Consider the following 21,646-nt stretch of genomic DNA (forward strand, 5'->3'; position numbering starts at 1 on the left):
ATCAGGGCAGGCGTGGTACAGGAGGAGGTGAGAGTTCTACATCTTCATATAGAGGCTGCTAGCAGAATACTGAATTCCAGGCAACTAGGATGAGGGTCTTAAAGCCCACACCCACACTGACACATCACCTACTCCAACAGGGTCTCACCTTCTAATAGTGCCACTTCCTGGGCTGAGCATATACAAACCAGAACCCTGGCCAAAGCAGATAATCTGTAATAACACTGGTAATCACGATCAAAGGCAAACAATTTAGTCTCTCCCCATGCCTCAGTTCCCCTTCTGTAAAATGGGGACTATTGCAATAATAGCTACCTCAGAGTTGCTTGAGGGTTCCCTTAGATAACTTATGTGAAATCTTCAGTACAGTGCCTGGCCCAAATGTAAATATTAGTTGCTATTATCACTGTTAAATATACGCGGCATATCACATGGATACAAGTACTATGTCTTATTCTCCTAAGTTGCTGGCACTCAGACAGTCTGTATCTAGTGCATAACGGATTCTGAAAAAGTACTTGGTGACTGAATGTGGAAGTGGAATGAACTTACATCTGGAAACAGGAGCAGCTGGATCTTTCCGAGTCAAAACAGAACCTCTAGTGTATGGTTAGGAGTCACAAATGGACACTGACAGAGGATCTTGTCTTTAGTGCCTGACACAGATGTTCCCGAGATGAAAGGCTCATATTTAGCTTAGTGGTAGAGAACTTGCTTATCCTAGATGAGGCTGTGGTCTTGATCCTTGGCACTACAAAAAAAAAAAAAAAAAAAAAAAAAAGAAAGAAAGGATGAAAAGAAAGAAAGAAGAAAAAAAGAAAGGAAAAGAAAGAATCCAGGAGAGGAGATGTTTGATATAACCTGTTGAGCATGAATGTATAAATAAATGACCATGAAGAGTGTCTGGCGCCAATTCCGGAAGTGGGCGCTAGAGGGTGCATAACCCGATCGTCCTCAGCCCGCCCCCCCCCGTGGAGGATTACGCAATAGTTCAGTGACGGACGCCGCGCAGTGACGTCACGTCCGGTTATGCGTCTGTGGGGCGGTGCGGAACGGAGTCTAATGTAAATACACCAGTTTTCCAGGACCAAACTTGGGCTGCTGCGTGGGAACTCCGACCCGTGCCGAATTCTAGTAAGCCTGCAGTTGACGGGAACGTGGCTATTCCAGTGAGCGACTTCGTTCTGCGCCGGGACGGCTTAACCGCGCGCGGCAGGTGCGCATGCGCGACGTGGGAGCACAGGGTGGAAGGGTCTTCGCTACGGTCGTGTCTGTGAGGGAGCCGCCACCGGGTTCCGTACAACGCGGCTGAGGTACCGGATACAGACGGTGACCGGAAAGGCTGATCCGGCCGTGTTGCTGGGCGCACTGCCTTCGAGGTGGGCGCCAAGTCAATAGCGGTTGTTAATCGAGCAAGGTTGGAAACAATTTACTCTTAAGGAGTCCCTAGGGGATCGGCTTTTTAAAGATTGCTTTAGTTGTATTTTGTGTCCCCAAATGTTCAAGACACTCGTTTTAGTCCCCGAGAAGCACTAGGAAATGAAACAGATCTCTGTTTCGGAGTGCAGGACTGTAGGAAGCAGAAAGGGAGTAAGACTTGCAAGAACTGGGCAAGGAGGGGTTGGTACAACAAAGATAAAATAGGCAGTGGGACACATTGAGCAAGAGAAAAAGGCTAGAAAGTGCGAGACGCGTGGTTACCCGGAGACGATTCTGACTTGCGAAGAAACTAGTAGGAGTAGCTGAGACCAAGAGGAGAAGGAAGCCAGGACTATTAGGTTTCAAGAAATTGTTTTTCGAGCGCGTGGTGGCACATGCCTTTAATCTCAGCACTCAGGAGGTAGAGGTAGGTGGATCTCTGAGGAACAGCCAGGGCTCCGTTACACTGAGAAATCAACCCAAAGTCATCATCATCGTCGTCGTCATCATCATCATCTTTTCCTTTAAGTCTGGCATTTAGACAAAGGTCATGATTCCTTCAGGGATTTAAGAAGATAGTTCCTACTGGCTAAAAGAAGTCTTATTTCTGGCAAAGGACATATTGTTTCTCCATTAACCTGTGTCTGTGGTGCCTACTAGTACATCGAGGTCTATGCTAGCCTCTAGGTTCTCAGTTACCGCTCACAAGTTCCTGTTAAAGTCATCTTGGATGACATTCTCCTTCCTCTGCCCTTAAACCTCTCCAGCTCCTAATCTTCGCTTCAGTTCCCTCAGCCTCTCTTTCCTATGCAACTCGGCCATTTTGATTATGCATCATGCAGTCTCCTGGTGGGTCTCTTGATTCCTCCTTCCTCTCTTGCCGTTCTTATCAATCTTTCATGGCCCAGTCTGTTCTATTGGCTGGATTCCATCTGGACCCTAGGAGCGACCATGTCCTTATTTTTGATTCACAGAGGACAAAACTGAGGTCGTGGAGGCATGGCCGAACACGAGTTCAGAGCCAAGTCTTGAAGGGTGGCTTACTCTGGAGAAATGTTTGAGCACGGGGACATGTGGCTTAACAGGCTCAGTGGCGGTTGTGTAGATTAGAGAGATTGGCGGAGGAAAGAGGGAAAACCCAAGTAAGAGACACTTGTAATGAGATGTTTGTGAACATTCCTGCAGTGAGTAAAAGGCAACAGTGTTGAACTTGTTAGTATGTTGCCTGTACAGAGGGTACCTCCATCTCTGTACAGCCTGCAGGGGGCAGTACTGTCTTACTCCAAGAACTCAAGCTTATGCAAAAGTCATAAGTCTTTTAGTCATTTTTTAAAGTTACTTTATTTTTATTTAATGTGTATGAGTTTTTAAAAAAAGGTTTATTATATATGTACACTGTAGCTGTCTTCAGACACATCAGAAGAGGGCATCAGATCTCATTACAGATGGTTGGGAGCTACCATGTGGTTGCTGGGATTTGAACTCACTCAGGACCTCTGGAAGAGCAGTCAGTGCTCTTAACCACTGAGCCATCTCTCCAGCCCATGTACGAGTATTTTGCCTATATTGTATCTCTATACCATTTTTCTACAGTGCCCAGGAAGGACAAGAGAGAGTGTTGGATCCTCTGGAATTGGAGTATAAACTTATGTCAGCCACCCTGTGGGTACTAGAAAATCAACTCAGCCAGCTTCTCTACAAGAACAGCAAGTGCTCTGAACAGCTGAGACATCTTTCCAGCCCTAAGTAATCATATACATATACATACACATACATACATTCATATATATGTGTGTATCTTATGTTTATATGTGTATATTATATATGTATTTGTTTTATAGATATAGATAGATATATATATAGGCCAGACAGTGGTGGTGCATACCTTTAACCCTAGCACTTGAGAGTCAGAGGCAGTGGTTCTCTGAATTCAAGGTCAGAGTGAGTTTCAGGACAGCCAGAACTACACCAAGAAACAAAACTAAAAGAAAAATATACAGCGTGTCATTTAATTTTTTCTTTCTTTGTCATATGCATTGTTGTGTGACCATTACCACCGTCTTCCTTCGAGTTGCTCCTTAGTTGTTTTGGTATCCTAAGTCTCAGGCCTAAACCACTTAACTGCCTTTGGCAAGATGCATCAACTGGGAAGTTGGCAAGGCCTAAAACCACCTGGCATGTGTCAGTCAGGTGGTGAGTGACTGAAGTAAGCAAGGTTCTAGTAGAGACTGGTCGGTGACAAAGGAGCATCGAGTAACTGTGACTGCTGTCCTGAAACCACCTCAATACACTGGGCATCGAGGCCATCACCATCACCGTCACCTCAGTCACGTGTGTGGCAAGTGTTCTGTTGAGCACGTGCCCTGCTGGGCCCAGAAGAGAGGGATGAAGCTTCTTGCTTCCAGTTTCCTTCTTCTGGCTATCATCATCTAAGAGTGCTTGGAATTGGGTCTGACCCAGAGAGGTTCTTGAAATGTTCCCTAACAGTGTGACTTGGGGTAAGAGGTAGAGGGCCCCTGGTCTCGTGGGCCCAACGACAAGATATTACATAACAAACATCTGTAGAACAAGTGTGAGAAAGTCTCCATGAAGGAGGAGACATTGAAATGGGAGTGAGAGCTGTCCAGGGGGAGAGCAAGGTCTGAGTGGACTCAAGGAAAGAGACTTTCTAGGGGGGGATCAGCACATCGGAAGTTCTTGAGAGTTCAGGTCTGTTTGAAATAGCATTGAGTATGGAGTGCCCCGGACACATCCATAATCCCAGCACTGGGGGATGAAGGCCAGCCTGGACTACACAGTTAGGCTCCCCTCCCCCGTCATTACATGAAAAGAGCAATATAGTATTGGTGCCCGCGTTTGTATATCTTCTGTTGCCAGTAATAACCACAGACTAAGTAAATTATAAACAGCTATGTTTTGGCTTATAGTTCAGGTCCAAGGCCAAGGGGCTACATCTAGTTGGCTTCTTGCTTATAAAGTCCCAACAGAAAATAGGGCAATACTACCACTAATAACACTATACCTGATGGTTACGAGCTCTCTTGACTCCTCTAGGTACCCCATGTTGGAAGATGCCAGCTACTGCTTATGAAAGGGTAGTTTATAAGAGCCCCTCGGAGTACCACTACATGAAAGTCTGCTTGTAAGTTCTGTCTTGTGAGTTCTGTTTTATATAACCTGTTTTTGTTTGATTGTTTCTTTTTTATGAATCTGAAAAGCATGGCATTTAATGTGATATTTTCTCAATATTTTTTACAGAGAGTTTCAGGAACACGGGGTTGGACTGAATGGAGCCCAGTTCAAACAGCTACTTGTTTCAGCGCTGAAAGACCTGTTTGGGGAGGTATGGAATTAACATTCTTAAGGTTTTTGTAAGAAATTTTAGAAAAAGGACTAAGGGTATAATTCACTGGTGGAATCATGGCCTACCTTGGGCCTGATTGTACCTGTTACAAACAAACAAAAAAAGAACTTTTTTGTTCCTTTGTTAGAGACAGGCCTTCTGTATGAGCCAGGTTGTCTAGAGAACTTGCTCTGTAAACCAGATTAACATCAGATTCACAGAGCCACCTGCATCTGCCTCCAAAGCCCTGGGATTACTTGCAACATTACTCCTAGTCTACAAAGAGCAGGTTGTAAGAAGTACAGAAATACATATTTTTAAAACGGAACTAGAAATTGCAGAAGCCAGCTTTCGGAAATAATGAATTCTGTAGGTTTTTCTAGTGTATCCTGTATTTGGCAAGAAACCTACTAGACACTGGCCTGTTCTTGAACATTGCTATCAAGTTATAGTCTAGACTGGTAACCCAGAGACATCACCGTCTGTCTTTGAAAGAGGAAGGGCTCGCATGAGCATAGCATGCTTCAGTAGGAACACCTCAGTACGAGGGACAGCAGGATGTCCTGAGCTCAGTCCCTGGAAGCCGTATGGTAGGAGAGAAGTTTCTTCTCATCTCCACACACTTGGAGTAGCACAGGCACACATACATACACACGTGGGCAAACAGACCTCCATACATGTACAGAGACATGCATACATACATGTGGGGGAAACACACACACAAATAAATAAACCTTAAAGTGATAGAAAATCTAAGAGAGCGTGAGCAGAAGCAAACTGCTTAGTGATGCTGGCCCACATCCCGATGTGCTTCTCAGCTGTCACAGACCAGACACTTGGAGCAGCTCTGTCTGAGCAGTCACCTAATAGAAGCTCAACTTTGGAAATGGGGGGGGGACAAAGATGGGGTTGACTGTCAGAACTCCCCTGACTGATTTATTTTGTTCAGATAGACTCTGCAAAGACTGTAAGAAGATGGTAAGATGAGATATAGGTTGGGGAAAATAATTTGAAAACTATGTCTGACAAAGAAGTATTGTCTAGGATATTAGAACTCCCAGAACCCGATGCTGTTGGATATAATGATTTACACCTGTAATCACAGCACTAGACAGGCTGAAGTTGGATGATCAAGGTTATGTGTAGCAAGACCCCCTCACACACCGAGGAGCCCCAGTCATAAGAAAACAAACAGTCCAAGTCAAATAGGCTGGACTTTCACAGACATTTCACTAGAGAGAGTACACCATTGACAGAGAAGCACGTGAGAATATTAGATACCAGTGGAATGTGTGCCAGCTGCCACCTGACTGATCACGTGCTTACCATACGCCTCAGCAGTAGCGCTCATGGTATTCACTCCAGAAAACCGAAAGCTGCATTAACAGAAGAGCCTGTGCACACGGACAGCTGAGACGGCTTAGCAGGTAAAGGTGCTAGCACCAAGCCTGGGACCTAAATTTGATCCCTGGAGCCCACATGGTGGAAGAAAAGAACTGACTTCTTCAGGTTATCCTCTGACTTCCGTACGTACATCAGGGCACATACTCGCGCACACAATAAGTACATATAATAAAAAAAAATGATTTGAAGCAAAAATCTACATTCGGCCTGGAGAGGTCCCAGCAGTTGCAGACCCCCGGGTTCAGTTCCCAGGACCCACATAGCGGTTCATAACTGCCTCGTAGCCCTACTCTAGATCTGGTCTCCTTTTCTGACCTCCTCAGGCACCAGGCATCACACAGTGCACAAATATACATGTGCACAAAAAAATAAATGTTGAAAGGAAAAAAATACTGCACACCAGTGTTTGTGGTAGTCTTATAACAACCAGGAACTGAAAACATTACATTTGTTCTTTAATGGATGGATTATTCAGTGATTGTATATTCATATCATGTATGATTGATATAGTTGTCAGAGAAAAGGACAGTGCTACACAAAGCTCTAGAAAGTTAAGTGGAGAAAGCCAACCCTGGGTAAGTTCCTCACTGGGTGATTCTAGGTCTATACTGCTCTTCCTACAACTTAGCCTGTAGACAGAAGTGGCTTCCAGGGGTTAGTGGGTGTAAGTAATAAAGGACCAATAGAAAGAGTCTTGTGATGGCCCAGGTTTTTATCTTGGTGGCAGAGGTAGTAGTTATAAGAAGTTGCCTATGTGGAAGCACACACATATAAATATATGTGCGTACAAATAGTGTCAGGTCTAAGTAGATTCAGTCGTGTGGACACCAGTTACCTGCTTTGATCCTGCACTGTAGTTACATAAGATGCTGCCTTTGGGGGGACTGAGGGAAGAGGCCTTTGGAGGGGGGCTGAGGGAAGAGTGTTTGTACTTCCCTATAGATTGCCACAAATTGAAATATAGAGCCAGCAATTTGTATGTCATAAAAAATTTGATTTCAGGAGATAGAGCTAAATAAGACATGGTTTCTGTCCCTTGTTAAATAGTGAGTGACAAGGAGGGGAGAATTGTGAATGAGCAAAGTATAGAGTCTGGTATAAAAAAGAATGCAGTAAGTAGATTGATCTTGTGAGTAAGGAAAGGAGCTTTTTGTAAAAAACCTCTCTCTGTGTCTGTCTGTCTCTCTGTCTCTCTCTCTCTCTCTCTCTCTGTATGTGTGTGTTAGTACACATAAATATGCTCTGTGTGTGTGTGTGTGTGTGTGTGTGTTAGTACACATAAATGCTTGTGCGCGCATGTGTTGTGATCAGAGGACGACTCTGGGGTATTTCTGTCCTTGCACCATATGGGTTCTGGGGATCAAACGGGGTGGAGCTTGGGTCATCAGGCTTTGTACCGTGCACCTTTACCCACTGAGCCATCTCACCAACTGGAGAAGGAGCATTTTAACACAAGGTTCAAAGGTGAAAAGGGATGGGAACATTCCAGGCAGGGAGAGCTCTTAGCAGGCACGTGAGAGCACCAGCACTGTGAAAGACTGGGTTTCTTAGAGTTCGCGAGTGAGCACGGAAGTCTGCTAATGGGATTGCTCCATTCCTAGGTTGGCGCTGCTTTACCTGTGGATGTTCTCACCTATGATGAGACCACACTGTCAGCCATCTTGAGAGTATGCAGCAGGTATGACCCTGGGACAGTTCTAAAGTAGCAGGCAGAGAGAATGATGGGACAGCACAGTGAAGATGCTTCCCGGATGGGAGTGCAAGGCCAGGCACCCTGAGCACCTTTGGGGATTTACACTGGAGTTAATGTGAACGTTTCTCTCAGAGACCAAACCTTTGGGGTTCAGACTCCAGACTCCATATTAGGGATCCTGACCTAAGATTAAACTCAAGTAAAGCACAGGCTGGTACCTAGCTTCAGTTTCCAGGCTACCCCCAACAAGACCTGCATCTCCAGGTTATTCCAACAGATCCAGCCTCTAGCCCAGTTTCCAAGTTATTTCCCAGCAATTCCGCACCTCCAGCGTACAAGCTTGCCCCTGCTTAACAACCACCGAGAAAACACAAGTTAAGTTTGTGGTTTGGCTCCCAACACTAGCCAGTTATGCTAAAGGCCACAGTAGCACCCCAATTAGTTGCTTGCCAGGCCAGAAAGATTCTTGGGGCTCATTTTGTTCTCTGTGATATGTTTTTTTTTGTTTTTGTTTTTGTTTTTTTTTTTGTTTTTGTTTTTTTCTGGAGCTGAGGACCAAACCCAGGGCCTTTTGCTTCTTAGACAAGTGCTCTACCACTGAGCTAAATCCCCAACCCTCTGTGATATGTTTTTACTTTTAAGGTTCTATTTCATAAGCCTTCTGGTTTGCTAAAAAAAACCCAACTTTCTAGACCATCCCAAGCAAAAGTACTAAGCGCTATTACAGCAAAAATCTTTATTTATGCTTTCTTGATCTTTATGCAGTGGTCTGGCCAAATTGTGGAGCTCTTTGACCCTGTTTGGAGCCTATAAAGGCAAGAAATGTGCCTTCAGAGTGAGTCAGGTAACGGCTTTTCCTTTACAATTCCAAGAGCTACTGAGTACCGCAGTGATGTGTTCTGGGTGCGTCTCATTTGTCTCGAGTAAAGCAGTTACCATCTAACAAGGGCAAACCCAGAATCTCTGCTTCCGGAACTGAGGCATAATGGTCAGATTTTAAGTCACCCTTGTTGCAAGATAGGTGATCACACTGTGAATCCAGACACTGTGTTATTTACTGAAAAAGGCTGTTTCTAGTTGTGGTGCGGCTTAGCCCTTAGCACGCACATTTAATCTCTGTGGCTGGAACACAGACATGCTCTTAGTACACACCTTTAATCCCACGCAGTGACGGTAAAGTGAGTTTGAAGAAGGGAGTATCCATGTTTAAAAGGGACGTCTAATTGAGTGGCAGACAAAGTGGTGAGTAAGAAAGATTTGACAAAATAATCTATGCCCAGCTCTCTCGAGAGGAAAAAGAGGTTACTTAGGAGAAAGCAGCACAGAGGAAAGGGAAGAAGAACAGTTTTACTGGGGGAGTTTTACAGTGACCTCCTGAATAGAGAACAGGCTGGACACAGGAGAAGACAGGGGAGCCGGAAAGGTAGAACAGATTGTTAGAGTGGTTTGAGGCCAAGCCAAGCAATTCAGGAGAAGCCGAGAGAAGTCCTCTTGACTCAGTCAGTTGGAGAGGAGTTTGAGACAGAGCAGCGGAGTTGAATCAGGCAGCCAGAGTTCAGAGAGACTAGGAGGAGTGAGTTTATTCGTTAGTAAGTTTCAGAGGGTGAAACATTCTTGGCCTTGATAAGATTATACAGATCTGGGCTTAGGAGCTTCCAGGACTAGGCCTTGAACTTAGCAGATGGCAGTAGCCTCAGAGACAGCAATTATATCAGGGGAATAAAAATTAGTTATACATACTGGAGATATTGGAGGTCGAACTTGATTCTTGTGATGAAGTCTTTTTACTGAATGCCACACCTTATAAACCGCTGTTTCCGAGCTTGTGATTTCTTGTTCAGCCAGTGCTTCCACACACAAGGCCCTTTACAGTGTGACTGCTACAGTCTGTGCATCCTGTGGAATCTACGTGTTTTCCACGTCCCCTGTTGTTTCCATGCAGCTTGAGTTAACCCTTTCTTCTCTCACAGGTGTCTCCCTTTCTCCTCGCGTTATCTGGCAATAGCAGGGAACAAGTATTGGACTGAGCTCTTACAGTTCCAGATACGAACGCTCGACAGTGTCCTTAGGTGTCTACACAGTTTGGAAACAAGCAGGCTAAAGCCCCTATTGTTGACATTCGGAGATGCTGAAGATGTGGAGTGGGCTTCAGAGGAGACTGTGGCAGCATCGCGTGGTACCAGCAGGGCAGTGTTTCCAGTGTGTGCACGTGAAAGTTGGAGACCGCGCTGAACTCAGCAGAGCCTTCACACAGCAGGACGTGGCTACCTTCTCAGAGTTAACAGGAGACGCCAATCCTTTGCATTTAAGTGAAGATTTTGCAAAGCACACCAGGTTTGGAAAGACAGTTGTGCATGGAGTTTTGATAAATGGACTTATTTCAGCTCTCCTGGGCACTAAAATGCCAGGGCCAGGCTGTGTGTTTCTTTCCCAGGAGATTAAATTCCCAGCTCCTTTGTATATTGGAGAAGTGGTTTTAGCATCGGCAGAAGTGAAAAGGTTGAAGCAGTCTGTTGCTGTTGTTGAAGTGTCCTGCTGTGTAATAGAAAGTAAGAAGACAGTTATGGAAGGCTTGGTTAAAGTTATGGTCCCAGGAGCTCCTAGATCCTGAAATAGAAATGTAAAGTTGTACGTTCAGACCCTGTACTCTTGCTATCAGTGACTTCTGGGCAGGTGGGCTGTTGCTCTTCAGGAAGTACACGCAGAAGCCATGTGTGGGAGAGGAGATTTCCAGATTAGTGCGTGGTTTGTCCAGACTTACATGCAAGAGCTCGTCATCTACGAGGTTTGGATTTCTTTTTTCCGATTAAAAAACAGTTGAGAGAGGCTGGAGAGGCGGCTTATCAGCTAAGAACACTGGCTGCTCTTCCAGAGGATTGGAGTCAACTCCTAGTACCCACATGGCGGCTCACAACTGTCTGTAACTCCAGTCTCAGGTGATCCCACACCGTCTTCTGACCTATGCCGAAACTACATGCACATGGTACACAGACGTCCATGCAGGCAAAATACAAATACAATAATAATAAAGTCTTTTTAAATTGAGAAAACTGTGTGTTTTACTCAGAATTTCAAACAATTATATATGTATTTGATAACACCTACGTCTGTGTTGAATTTTCTTACTGAACTTCTACTACCATGTATTTAGTCACCAACTGCAGCGATGCACGTAGAGCCATCTTTGAGCATCTAATTCTCAGACCGTCTCTCAGTGGCTTCTGGGTTAGGTTTATAATCCCTTATTCACATCAAGATGTAATCTGCTGCATGCTGTGGCACTTGCCCTTTAGTCCTCACTTAGAGGCAGAGGCAGGCAGAGCTTAAAGCTAGCCCAGGGTACATAGCAAGTTCCAGGACAGCCAGGGCTACATAGAGAGGCCCTGTCTCAAAACAGTAAAAACAAAAGCTGCCGCTTAGTTCAAGCTTCTGTGTGACTTGCCTCTCGGTGGTTTTGTTGTTACTGATGAGGGGTTTACATGCAGCCGGGACTCAGTTATATAAGGTCCTCTAACACCGCAGCATTGTCGGGAATAATAGAAACAGAATTAGTCAGAAGGCCAGGCCTAGAAATGTTAGCCGGTATTCTCCCGCGTGGCTCCCCATGAGTGAATTGAGTGGCTCTTCTGAATCTGAATTTGGCTGTCCTACAGCTGAACAGGTTAACATGTGGGTCTTGCAGAGAATTGGCCAATCTGTTAGATTTTAGAAGGAAAGAATCTGGGATGCAAAGGTGCTGTTTGAAGGGTTCTAGTCCCCTCCCTCTCTTGAAAATGTGGCTCTACTTTAAAAACAAAAGAAGTGGGCCTGGAGAGATGCCTCAGCGGTTAAGAGCATTGACTGCTCTTCCAGAGGTCCTGAGTTTGAATCCCAGCAACCACATGGTGGCTCACAACCATCTGTAATGAGATCTGATGCCCTCTTCTGGTGTGTCTGAAGACAGCTACAGTGTGTATGTGTATATATATATCTTTAAAAAAGCAACAATAAAGCATGTATATATACATATACATACATATATATATACATATACATACATACATATATAAAGGTATAAGCGGGGCTGAATGCATACTAAGAGGCAGGAGGATCTCTTAAGTTTGAGACCAGTGTGGTCTACACAACAGGTTTCAGGACTACCTAGACCCTATCTCAAAAAGAAAAAAGGTGTAAGTACATGGTGGCCGAGGGAGGCCAAGTTTTTTGAGTCCCCCCCCCCCTTTTTAAGAACTTGGGTTTATTGGGAGAAGATGGTGAATGCATTAGTATTAAGCAGTCCTCCCTAACAGCCAGTACCTGTTAAATATGTATCTGTACGCCCTTGGTCTGCCTTTGATCAGTAGGTTAAATGGTAAGTGATCATAGCTAGATGCTTTGATTAGAAATACAAGAGCAGGGGTTGGGGATTTAGCTCAGTGGTAGAGCCCTGGGTTCGGTCCCCAGCTCCGGAAAAAAAGAAAAGGAAAAAAAAAAAAAAGAAAGAAAGAAATACAAGAGCAGCAGCAGGGCATGGCATCTCTTACTCTCACAGAACTGAGGAGGATGTGTCACCCGTTCCATATTTCCTGGAAAAGGCATTCCTCATGGTGTCATCTTAAGTAACCAGAGAGAGTGTGTGTGTGCGCGCGCGCGCATGTGTGGAGGCAAAATGTCAGGCTTCGATGTCACTACCCTTCACAGGATTCAGATTCACTTTTTGTCTTTTTGTGTCTCTCTGGCGTTAATTTCAGTAATTAGATGAAACTGGCCATCCAGTGAGGTTAAGGACTCCACCCGTCTCCACGTCCCCAAGCACTAGGATTCATATAGGATCCCACAAGCCACTATGGGCTTTTGTTTGTCAACGTGGATTCTGTGGGCCCTCATAGTTGCTAAGCAAGGCACTTAGTCCTGGAGAATTGAACAGCTTACTAGAAAGAACCCTTGTAGTCACTAGAGGGCAGTCCTGTGTCTAAAGTGAGTTATAAACCTATCACACCTTCCTCCAGTATGGAAAGGGGTGAAGAAAACCCCCAAATCAGTGTCAAGAGCAAAGGTAGTGTTGTAAGTCTCAGAATGGGCGGCATTGCAGGCTGAGTTCATATAACAGTGACTTGATTGTAGGCAAGTCACTAAACTCAGGCCTTCAGCACACACTCCTGCAGAGCTCCTCTCCTGGGACTTAGCAGCAGTCGATCCATAAATGGAGCGTGATGTGATTAATGCTGGTAGCTACCAGTTTTTTACATGTCTGATGAGCTGATTTTAATTCTTGGAACAGCTTTATAAAGTTAATAGCCGCGTTTTATTGACATAGAAGCAGACTCATGCTGTATGGTTTGTCTGAGGTCATGCAGGGTCATACAGGATTCACGCTCAAGCCTCCTTTTTCCTACCACTGTGAATCTTAGTGTTCTCACTTCCAGAGCACTGTCCATTTCAATAGTATTTTGTTGAAATAGAATTCTTAAATCCATTCAGATTGATATTTCCGGCTGTCCTGTCCCTCTGCCCAAAACCTGTCCCTCACCCATCACCCATCACCCATCACCCCTCACCCCCAATGATGGTCAGGCCACATAGTGTGAACTTGCTTTGAACTCAGGCCCCTCTGGTTCGGACTTCCCAAGTGATGGGAAGAGAAATGTGTACCACTGTGCCAGGCCACCTACCCTTTTCCTAAATATCATTCAGAGATTGTCTTCAGAATATGAAAACCCTAAGGATCAGTTAGACGAATAGAAAACCAGAGCCAGGCACAGTGGCTGATTTCTAATTCTACAAACTCACCAACAGAGGGGTAGGAAGATCTGCTGTCTGTCCCAACTTATCAAAAAAAGAAAAAGTTATTCAGGCCAAGTGGGGAGTGGAGAGAGGTGTCACACTTTGACTTGAAAAGTAGCTTCTCACGTAGAGCATTTTCACATTATAAATAGTCTGACCTTTGATCCCTATAAACAGTAGAGTCGGTAGGTAGTCTGTGTACATGTGGAGACAGCGCCAAGGCTGTCCCACTGCTCATGCTCTGCTAGAGCAGCCCTGAGGAGAAAGGATCATTGGCTTTCTCAAGCCCACAGAGGTGCTGTAAGGAGTGTCTACCTTACAATGAAGGGGGCTGACCGCTGGGAGGTGGCCTTGATTATACCGGGTCACATATGGAAGTGAGTGTAGAAGTAATGACTAACGTAGTCCAGTTTGTCTAGCGCTTTCCCTAATAGGGGCACTATCAGCCCGAGACTTATGTGATACTTGATTGCCCCAGAAAGAATACCCATCTTAAGCAATTTTCACCTAATGTACTGGAAAATTGCTTAACAGACTGTTATATTCTGTTAGAAACATTTCCATATTGCTGAAATGCCACTCATTTTCCCCCCCAGCAGCAAATCTTAGATTAATGGGTAGTGCCTCCCCATGGCCACCATTTATCTTGTGAACCTGGCTTGTGTGTTCATCCAGAAAAAAGCAATCTCTAAGTGCACACCAGTACCTCGAGATAACCGTGGGTTTTCATTTTGTGCCAACCTATAAGTCATTTTTCTTTTCTGTTCCTAGAGTATAATTCACAGGCCAATTTACTCCCTGAGAAAATTGCTGTTAAAATCGCTCCTATTAAGGATTTATATTAAAACAGTCTACCAGGGGTTGACTGTCACTGTGCAGCTGGGCTGCTGTGACTGCCTGGCATGCTGGCATAGTTGATTACCTATTTCCAAGTCAGCAGAATCAGGTGCTGTACCCTTACTCCTGGGCCACGAGGCTGGCTGCATGTGGGACTACCTCAGAGCTGGCTACATGTGGGGCCATCTCAGGGCTGGGCACATGTGGGGCCATCTCAGGGCTCCAGGTGCTTTGCTCTTTTTTTTTTTTAATAGAAGATTTATTTATTTATTTATATATATAAGTACACTGTAGCTGTCTTCAGACACACCAGAAGAGGGCATCGGATCCCATTACAGATGGTTGTGAGCCACCATGTGGTTGCTGGGAATTGAACTCATGACCCTGGAAGAGCAGTTGGTGCTCTTAACCACTGAGCCATCTCTCCAGCCCCCTTTTTTTTTTTTTTTTTTAAGATTTTATTTTTATTTATTTTATGTATGTGAGTACACTGTTACTATCTTCAGACACACCAGAAGAGGGCATCGGATCCCATTACAGATGGTTGTGAGCCACCTTGTAGTAGCTGGGGATTGACCTCTGGAGGAGCAGTCAGTGCTCTTAACCACTGAGCCATCTCTCCAGCCCATGATTTGCTATTTATTCGCTGCACTCCTCCGGATTGCAAAGAGCAGAATTCTCAGCATCTTCAGAAAAATTTGGAGTTGGTGCTGAATGACCAGCTAGGAGAAAATCCAAATTATGTGTACATCAAACAAGATTAATAGGTTCCACAAACTTTATTTCAACGTGTCTCTTAACTGTAAACTGTTTTGATCTTATGTCCCCTGAACAGATTTTCCCCAGGGTTGACATAGAAAATGTCAGCTTATAAATGACTATTATGAGTTAAATTTTGTTGTTCAGTATCCAGACCATGAATATTTAAAAACATAAAGTCATTTGGAGTTGTAAGGCCACCCTGCTTAGGAAATAGTGAGTTTTCACAAGCTTCCATGATCTGACTTTGTACAGCTGTTGTCAGGGCTAGAAATTTCCTCACTAAAATCCATTATGTTCAATCAATCCGTCCAAACCTCAGGTTGTTAGATAAACAACCCATGAGCTGTCTAAACATTTGGCAACACAGCAGAATATAAAAATCTTTTTTTCTTCTGCTAGCCTCCAAATAGTAGTTTGTATGCAAAAAGGTAAAGTATGGTGTTTTCTTGTTTCTTAACAGTTTATGAAGCCCAAGACGAGAAACACGAGTCTAGCTGGTTTAGAGCAGCTATAGTCTGAGAAGAGTTTCCCATGTTCAGCCTGTGTGACTTCAAATGCCAGACAGAGCCAGGCACAGAACATTTGTAGCCAGCCACTCAAGAGGCTCAGGCAGGAGGATCGCTGGGTCCCCAAGAGTTCAAGACCAAAACCCTAATTTTAAAAAGCCAGATGAATATCGAGGTTGTATGAGGCTTGGAGCAGGTCTGCGGGTTTCAGGATACTCGGGAGGTTGGACGAGGAACTCACTGAGGTAAGTAGGAAGAAATGAGCCCAGCAAAAGTGTTTGTGCCCAAGGGCTTCTGGAAAGAACCAGAGGAAGGAGAAGGATACCCTCTGGGTGTCCCTGGCTTCTGGCAGGTGTTGCTTACTTTCAGTTTCCCTTTCCTGATGAAGAAGACCGGCAAGTCACATCTCCGGCCACGTGCTGCTCTAATCTTCAGTTCTAATCCCTCTTCAGTCCCTTCCCTTCCAGAGAGGAAAGCGTTCCAATCCCCCTTTCTCCGTGAAAGGCTACGCGGACATCCTTGTAACAGCCTGCACTTTGTTCTGAGTCTCTGGTTCAGGCATCAGTGCAATTTAGGGCCCTCAATAATCCTCCTGCTGAAGCCGTCCCAGTCTCCATGCCACACAAGTGAGGAAGCTGAAGCAAAGTGATACCAGGCTGCTGAGAACCCGAGGAGCGCTCTTCCAAACCAACCCTTTCCACCTTCACCCACTCCGTACCCATCTCCCGCTCCGTACCCATCTCCCGCTCCCCTCCCACCGTACTTTTATCCATGTACTGTTTACCTTTCCCTCCTGGAAGTAGTACCACACAGTAAGAAGTGTCTGTTAGTGGCCACTGAAGTCTGAGTGGCTCCCCAAGGTGTCTAACGGAGTTGTAAAGAAGGGGGCTGTCATAGGCTGTGAAGAACTTTCCCTTCTGCTCAGCGTTATCCTACATCTTTGCCTCTGGGGCTTTAAGCTGTGTGGGTCCTCTGGACTGGCCCATGACTTCATGCCATTCCCCCAGCCCGGTCCCCAGCTTATGTGGCTGAGTTTGACAGTAGGTGAATTCTGTCTTGTGTTTTCACTCTCCCACACTAACACAGCACTTGGTATCTAGTGTATGTTCAGTAGTTCAGTGGGCTTTTCATAAAAGCACAAACGGGGCAGAAGTATACCTAGCATTCGAAAGGCTCTGGGTGGGGTTGGGGATTTAGCTCAGTGGTAGAGCGCTTGCCTAGGAAGCGCAAGGCCCTGAGTTCGGTCCCCAGCTCCGAAAAAAAGAACCAAAAATAAATAAATAAATAAATAAATAAATAAATAAATAAAAGAAAGGCTCTGGGTTCCTAAAGACTCCGTTCAAAACGTTTCATGAACTCCCCCAAAGTACACAGGCTGTTATAACTCTTTTATCTCTATGCTTCTATGGGGGCTAGTGCCTCAATTCGGTACTCTCTACAGATCACCTTTGCAGTCAGTGTCTCTGTGACAATCATTCCTTCTTCCTATGTAGTATTAGGAGATTGGACTGGGGATCTAGGTCAGTGGCAGAACACCTCCCTAACATGCATGTGGCCCTTGGTTCGAACCCCAGCATCATAACCAGAAAAAAAAAAAAACCACTCATTTTCTGTTTATTTATCTGTGGACTCTTGGTATTTAAGTCATAAGGTAGCATAACTCGTCATTTTGCTTGTGCAAATACACTGGAAATGGAACTAAGTGCCAGTTTGCTGGGGTTCAGAGACACATCTTCGGAACCTTGGAAATATGCATTTCGAACCTGTGGTTTTGGTAGAGCACTGGACACTGGTTTTATATATAATATATAAACCTGGTCATAAAAATAAAACATTTTAATTATGGAGCTGGAAAGATGTCTCAGTGGTTGGGAGCACTGGCTGTTCTAGAGGACCCAAGTTCAAGTCCCAGAACCCACATGGCAGCTCATACCTGCCTGTAACTCCGGTACCAGGGGATCTGACACCTTCACACAGACATATGTGCAGGCAAAACATCAATGCACATAAAATAAATGTTTTTTTTTTAAAGAAGCAAAAACATTGAAATTAAAGGCATTTTGGAAAATATGAAAAAACAAAGTCATGATTCTCCTACAGGAAACATTCTCATTATATCCTTCTGGTGTTTCTCCTGTAAATATATTTGGCTCTGCAGATAGTTGTATGGCTTTTTTCACTTATTAGGTGAGCGTCATCAGATGTCCTTTAAGTTGTTCTGGTGCTGAAGATTGAGCCCAGGGTCTTGCACAGGTCACCTGCATTCTCCAACACTGAGCTACACCCCCAGTGAATAATCTGGGTTTTAGCCTTGCCAAAAACGGTGATTATACCACGACTTGTGTAATCTTACATCGGGGATTAAGTGCTTGTCTTCACATGCTATACCTTTGCACAAATCTCTCGTCACTTTCTTAGTGTAACCCTCTTAGAGGCAGAATTAGTGTCAAGGTGAGAGAGACAGCTTTAAGGCCTTCATGTATATTATTAAAGCCCAGCACCGGGATTGGGGATTTAGCTCAGTGGTAGAGCGCTTGCCTAGCAAGTGCAAGGCCCTGGGTTCGGTCCCCAGCTCCGAAAAAAAAAAAAAAAAAACTCTTAAATCCCAGCACCACTGCTCAGTTTATTACACCGTAGGTACTCAGTACATCAGTAAACACTCACTGAGTGACTTAATGCCTTCCTTAAGGATTAGGCCACTTTATGTTCCTACCAACGCAATATGAACATGGCCTTGTCTTGGTCAATCCCCACCATGACAAGAGTAATAATACAGGGTTTGGGTTTCTACTCCTCTGATGGTGAAATTCTCCATTGCCTTTAAACAAAGAAACAGAGGAAAAGAGTGAAAGCCTCTTAAAGTGATGCGTGGTTTGACTTTCACAGATGACTGCTCTAAAGCAAATTGGAATAAAAATGAGATGTGGAAAGAGGTCTCCTACTGAGTGTTGGCCCCTGAAGGCACTCTGGTGTCACTGGGCTACTTGGGGTTGCCTGCCAATCTCTCAGCTTGAACTCTGAAGAGGATAACCACCAAGTGCAATCTAGAGCTTTGCTATGACGTCAAATTGCAGTGGTGGTGGAGTCACAAAGAAGCTTTGTTTCTATGAATGAAATAATAGAAATTTCGTGGGGCTGGAGAGATGGCTCAGTGGTTGAGAGCACTGACTGTTCTTCCAGAGGTTCTGAGTTCAAATCCCAGCAATCACATTGTGGCTCACAACCATCTGTAATGAGATCTGATGCCCTCTTCTGGTGTGTCTGAAGACAGCTACAGTGTACTTATATATAATAAATCTTAATACAAAATAAAAATTTAGTGGAAACAAACTTACGAGTTAGAAATCTCTGTTCTGTGAATTGTCAGAATGGAATTCATATTGTTTGAGATTTTTAACATGTGCAAAGTTCTTTCCCATACGGTTGCGTTCCTATTACACATTCTACATAGGCTTGAACCTAGTTTTGCCAGTGGAAGGTCACAGGGTGTGTGTGTGTGTGTGTGTGTGTGTGTGTGTGTGTGTGTGTGTGTATGTGTGTGTGTGTATGACTTATTCAAGATAACACGGCTGAAGTAAATGCCAGATTCTCAACATGGTCCTAGGCATCTGATCTAAGTTTAATTTCATTTTTATCCTGGAAGATTGTGATCTTGGGTTAAGGGGAGCAAGGTAGATTTGGTGTTGAGAAGTTGATCGTCAGGTTTGATGGTTCTGAGTTTGAGGTTCTTGGAGCCAGAATGCTAGCACCAAAGATTCTCAGAGTCTAAGAGATCTGAGTGCTCTTCGGTTTCTTAGACCTTGGGCTCAACCGAGAGCTAGGGACTAAACATGCAAGCAAGGAAATCTTTGCATCAGTTCCCCTCTGCCCCCACTGTTCTTAGAGTTTGTTGCTTAAAGGTTCAGGAGCCAAACACTGTGGGATCCAGCTATGAGAGTATAGCGCCTAGGTTCTCCTGAAGATCCAGGTTCAAAACCTGAATCCAGATTTGGTTTAGAAAATTTGTTCTACAGACTCAGATTGAGGGTCCACCCTGAAGGTGTTTTTTTTTTTGTTGTTGTTGTTGTTGTTGTTTCCTGAGATCTAAGGACCTTGGGCAGGGAAGATGTGATTGGGAGCAGTAGGGTCTCAAGTCTGAGTTTCAAAACGGTTCATCAGAAAAACTCAGTTCGGTTAGAGTCCAGAAAATCAGTGTCTAAATCTGACACGTGGTGGTGATGGTTTAGTTTTGTGCTCCTCCGCCCGAGGCCGGGAGCTCATGGTACTGAGTGTACGATGCAGAGGCGAGGAGGCACCAAGAGAGCAAGGGGTTTCAGTCACCTACCCTGCGGTGAAGTACGGCGCTAGGACCCAGCGGGATCGGGAGGACGGGTGTTGACAGCCCGCAGGCTGGGACGACCGGCGCTAGGACCCCGCGGGCGGCGGCAGCGCGCGGGGCGGTGCGCGTTGACAGCAGCGGCGGGACGCGGCGGGTGGCGGGGTTCGGCGCCTCCGGTTCCTGCCCCGGCCTCAGAGGCGGCGGCGGCGGCGGCGACGGCCCGGGATGGCCTTCATGGAGAAGCCGCCAGCCGGCAAGGTGCTGCTGGACGACACGGTGCCGCTGACAGCGGCCGTCGAGGCGAGCCAGAGTCTGCAGTCGCACACGGTGCGCGGCCGGGGCGGGAGGCCGGGGCCGAGGGCGGGGGCCGGGCGAAGGCCGGACGGCGCAGCGGGCCGGGCGCGGGCACCAGAGCCGGGCAGGTGTGTGAGCCCGCCGCCTCCCTCCTGCTCAGCCGCGGCCGGGGCGGTGTGCCCGCGCATCCCTGTCCCCTGGAGTGGCTTAGGGGAGCCCTCGGTGCTCCTAGTACACACAAGCGAGTTCATTTCTGCCACATGCAGTCTTTTATGGGCTTTAAAGCCACGCTTGCTTTCTTTTGCCCGTACTTTTTTTTTTTTTTTTTTTTGAAAGGCGCTCTTATGCATTGTAATTTATAAGCAATAAACCCGGGAACCAGTAAAACCTGGGAGCTACTAGGCTCTGGGACTCGATTGAGGAAATGATGAATGGGGTGGGGGTGGGATTGGGATTCCTTAGATTGTAATGTTTTGTCGGGCCAGCAAATCAGATTCCAGCCCAGAGGCTTGTTTATCACATCAGTGTTTGGGGGTTCATCATCTGGAGACTAGAGCCCCACAATAGCCTTCTGTGTTTCTCTGACTCTTTGTCTCGCTGTCTCTTGTTTCTGACTTTCTCTGTGTGTCTCTCTGTTTCTGTGTGTGTCAGTGCCTGTGTGTGTGTGTATGTTTGTTCTTCTGCTGTTCAAAGAGATCTTTCATATTAAAGCAGGACTTTTTGGAACCCCCTGTTTCCTCACCGACAGCTTTGCTTTGTTGAAAGTATTCATTCTCACTTAGAGAAATGACTGTCTTTTTTTTTTTCTTTTAAATGCATTTTGTCTCCCTGTGGTAGCATCCTAAACCCTATGTAGAAACTCGTGAAAGGCACCAAATATCCATGAGTTTGTTGAACTTGTAATTTGTTGCAAAGTGAATATTTAAGGACCCATATTTAGGGAAGGGAACAATCATTCTTTCAAATTATATTTTTGACTGGATTGCTGGAAAGTAAACCTTATAACCTCATAGGGTCTATTTAATACTAAAGAGCTGGATGCTCAGGACCACTATCTCTAGAAAGCCTTTCTTCCTGAGTAGCTATTACCCTAGGCCTCATGGATGGACACCAGGGTAATCATGTGATTTCCTCTCTTCCAAGAGAGGACAGGAGGGTCTCATTCTGATAGCATTTCATATGTGTCTGTTAAACGGGTAAATGAATTGTAGCCTCACTATGTCCTGTTTCCTGTTTGTGTAAAGCCATGGTTGTGAAAGTCAGAATAACCTGACTTCTGGGCTGCTAACAGGTCAGTGCTCAAGTGT

General features: G+C 45.3%; 3 protein-coding genes across 7 annotated transcripts in view; all 3 read left to right on the forward strand.

The window, feature by feature from the left end:
• The first annotated feature begins 1,015 nt into the window (after positions 1–1,015).
• Positions 1,016–10,499, forward strand: Rpp14 (ribonuclease P/MRP subunit p14). Of its 2 annotated transcripts, none has more exons than XM_032918274.1 (7): positions 1,016–1,417; positions 3,013–3,165; positions 4,474–4,561; positions 4,678–4,762; positions 7,768–7,844; positions 8,625–8,703; positions 9,830–10,499. In XM_032918274.1, the coding sequence occupies exons 3-7, from the start codon at positions 4,491–4,493 to the stop codon at positions 9,884–9,886; spliced, it is 369 nt and encodes a 122-aa protein (XP_032774165.1). In that variant the 5' UTR covers positions 1,016–1,417; positions 3,013–3,165; positions 4,474–4,490; the 3' UTR covers positions 9,887–10,499. The 2 variants fall into 2 exon arrangements, with proteins under 2 accessions (XP_032774165.1, XP_032774166.1); XM_032918275.1 differs by having other exon boundaries at positions 1,016–1,379.
• On the forward strand, positions 9,915–10,673 carry Htd2 (hydroxyacyl-thioester dehydratase type 2). The gene has a single exon (XM_032918273.1). The coding sequence runs from the start codon at positions 9,985–9,987 to the stop codon at positions 10,468–10,470; it is 486 nt and encodes a 161-aa protein (XP_032774164.1). The 5' UTR covers positions 9,915–9,984; the 3' UTR covers positions 10,471–10,673.
• A 9,493-nt stretch (positions 10,674–20,166) lies between these two features.
• The window catches only part of Pxk (PX domain containing serine/threonine kinase like), a 66,272-nt gene continuing 64,792 nt past the window's right edge, over positions 20,167–21,646 (forward strand). For all 4 annotated transcript variants that reach the window (XM_032918312.1, XM_032918313.1, XM_032918315.1 and 1 more), the window contains exon 1: positions 20,167–20,372. In XM_032918312.1, the coding sequence (XP_032774203.1) occupies positions 20,271–20,372 (102 nt within the window). In that variant the 5' untranslated portion in view covers positions 20,167–20,270. The remainder of the gene's footprint in view (positions 20,373–21,646) is intronic.

Source organism: Rattus rattus, chromosome 12 (genome assembly GCF_011064425.1).
Source record: "Rattus rattus isolate New Zealand chromosome 12, Rrattus_CSIRO_v1, whole genome shotgun sequence".
NCBI classification, from domain to species: Eukaryota; Metazoa; Chordata; class Mammalia; order Rodentia; family Muridae; genus Rattus; species Rattus rattus.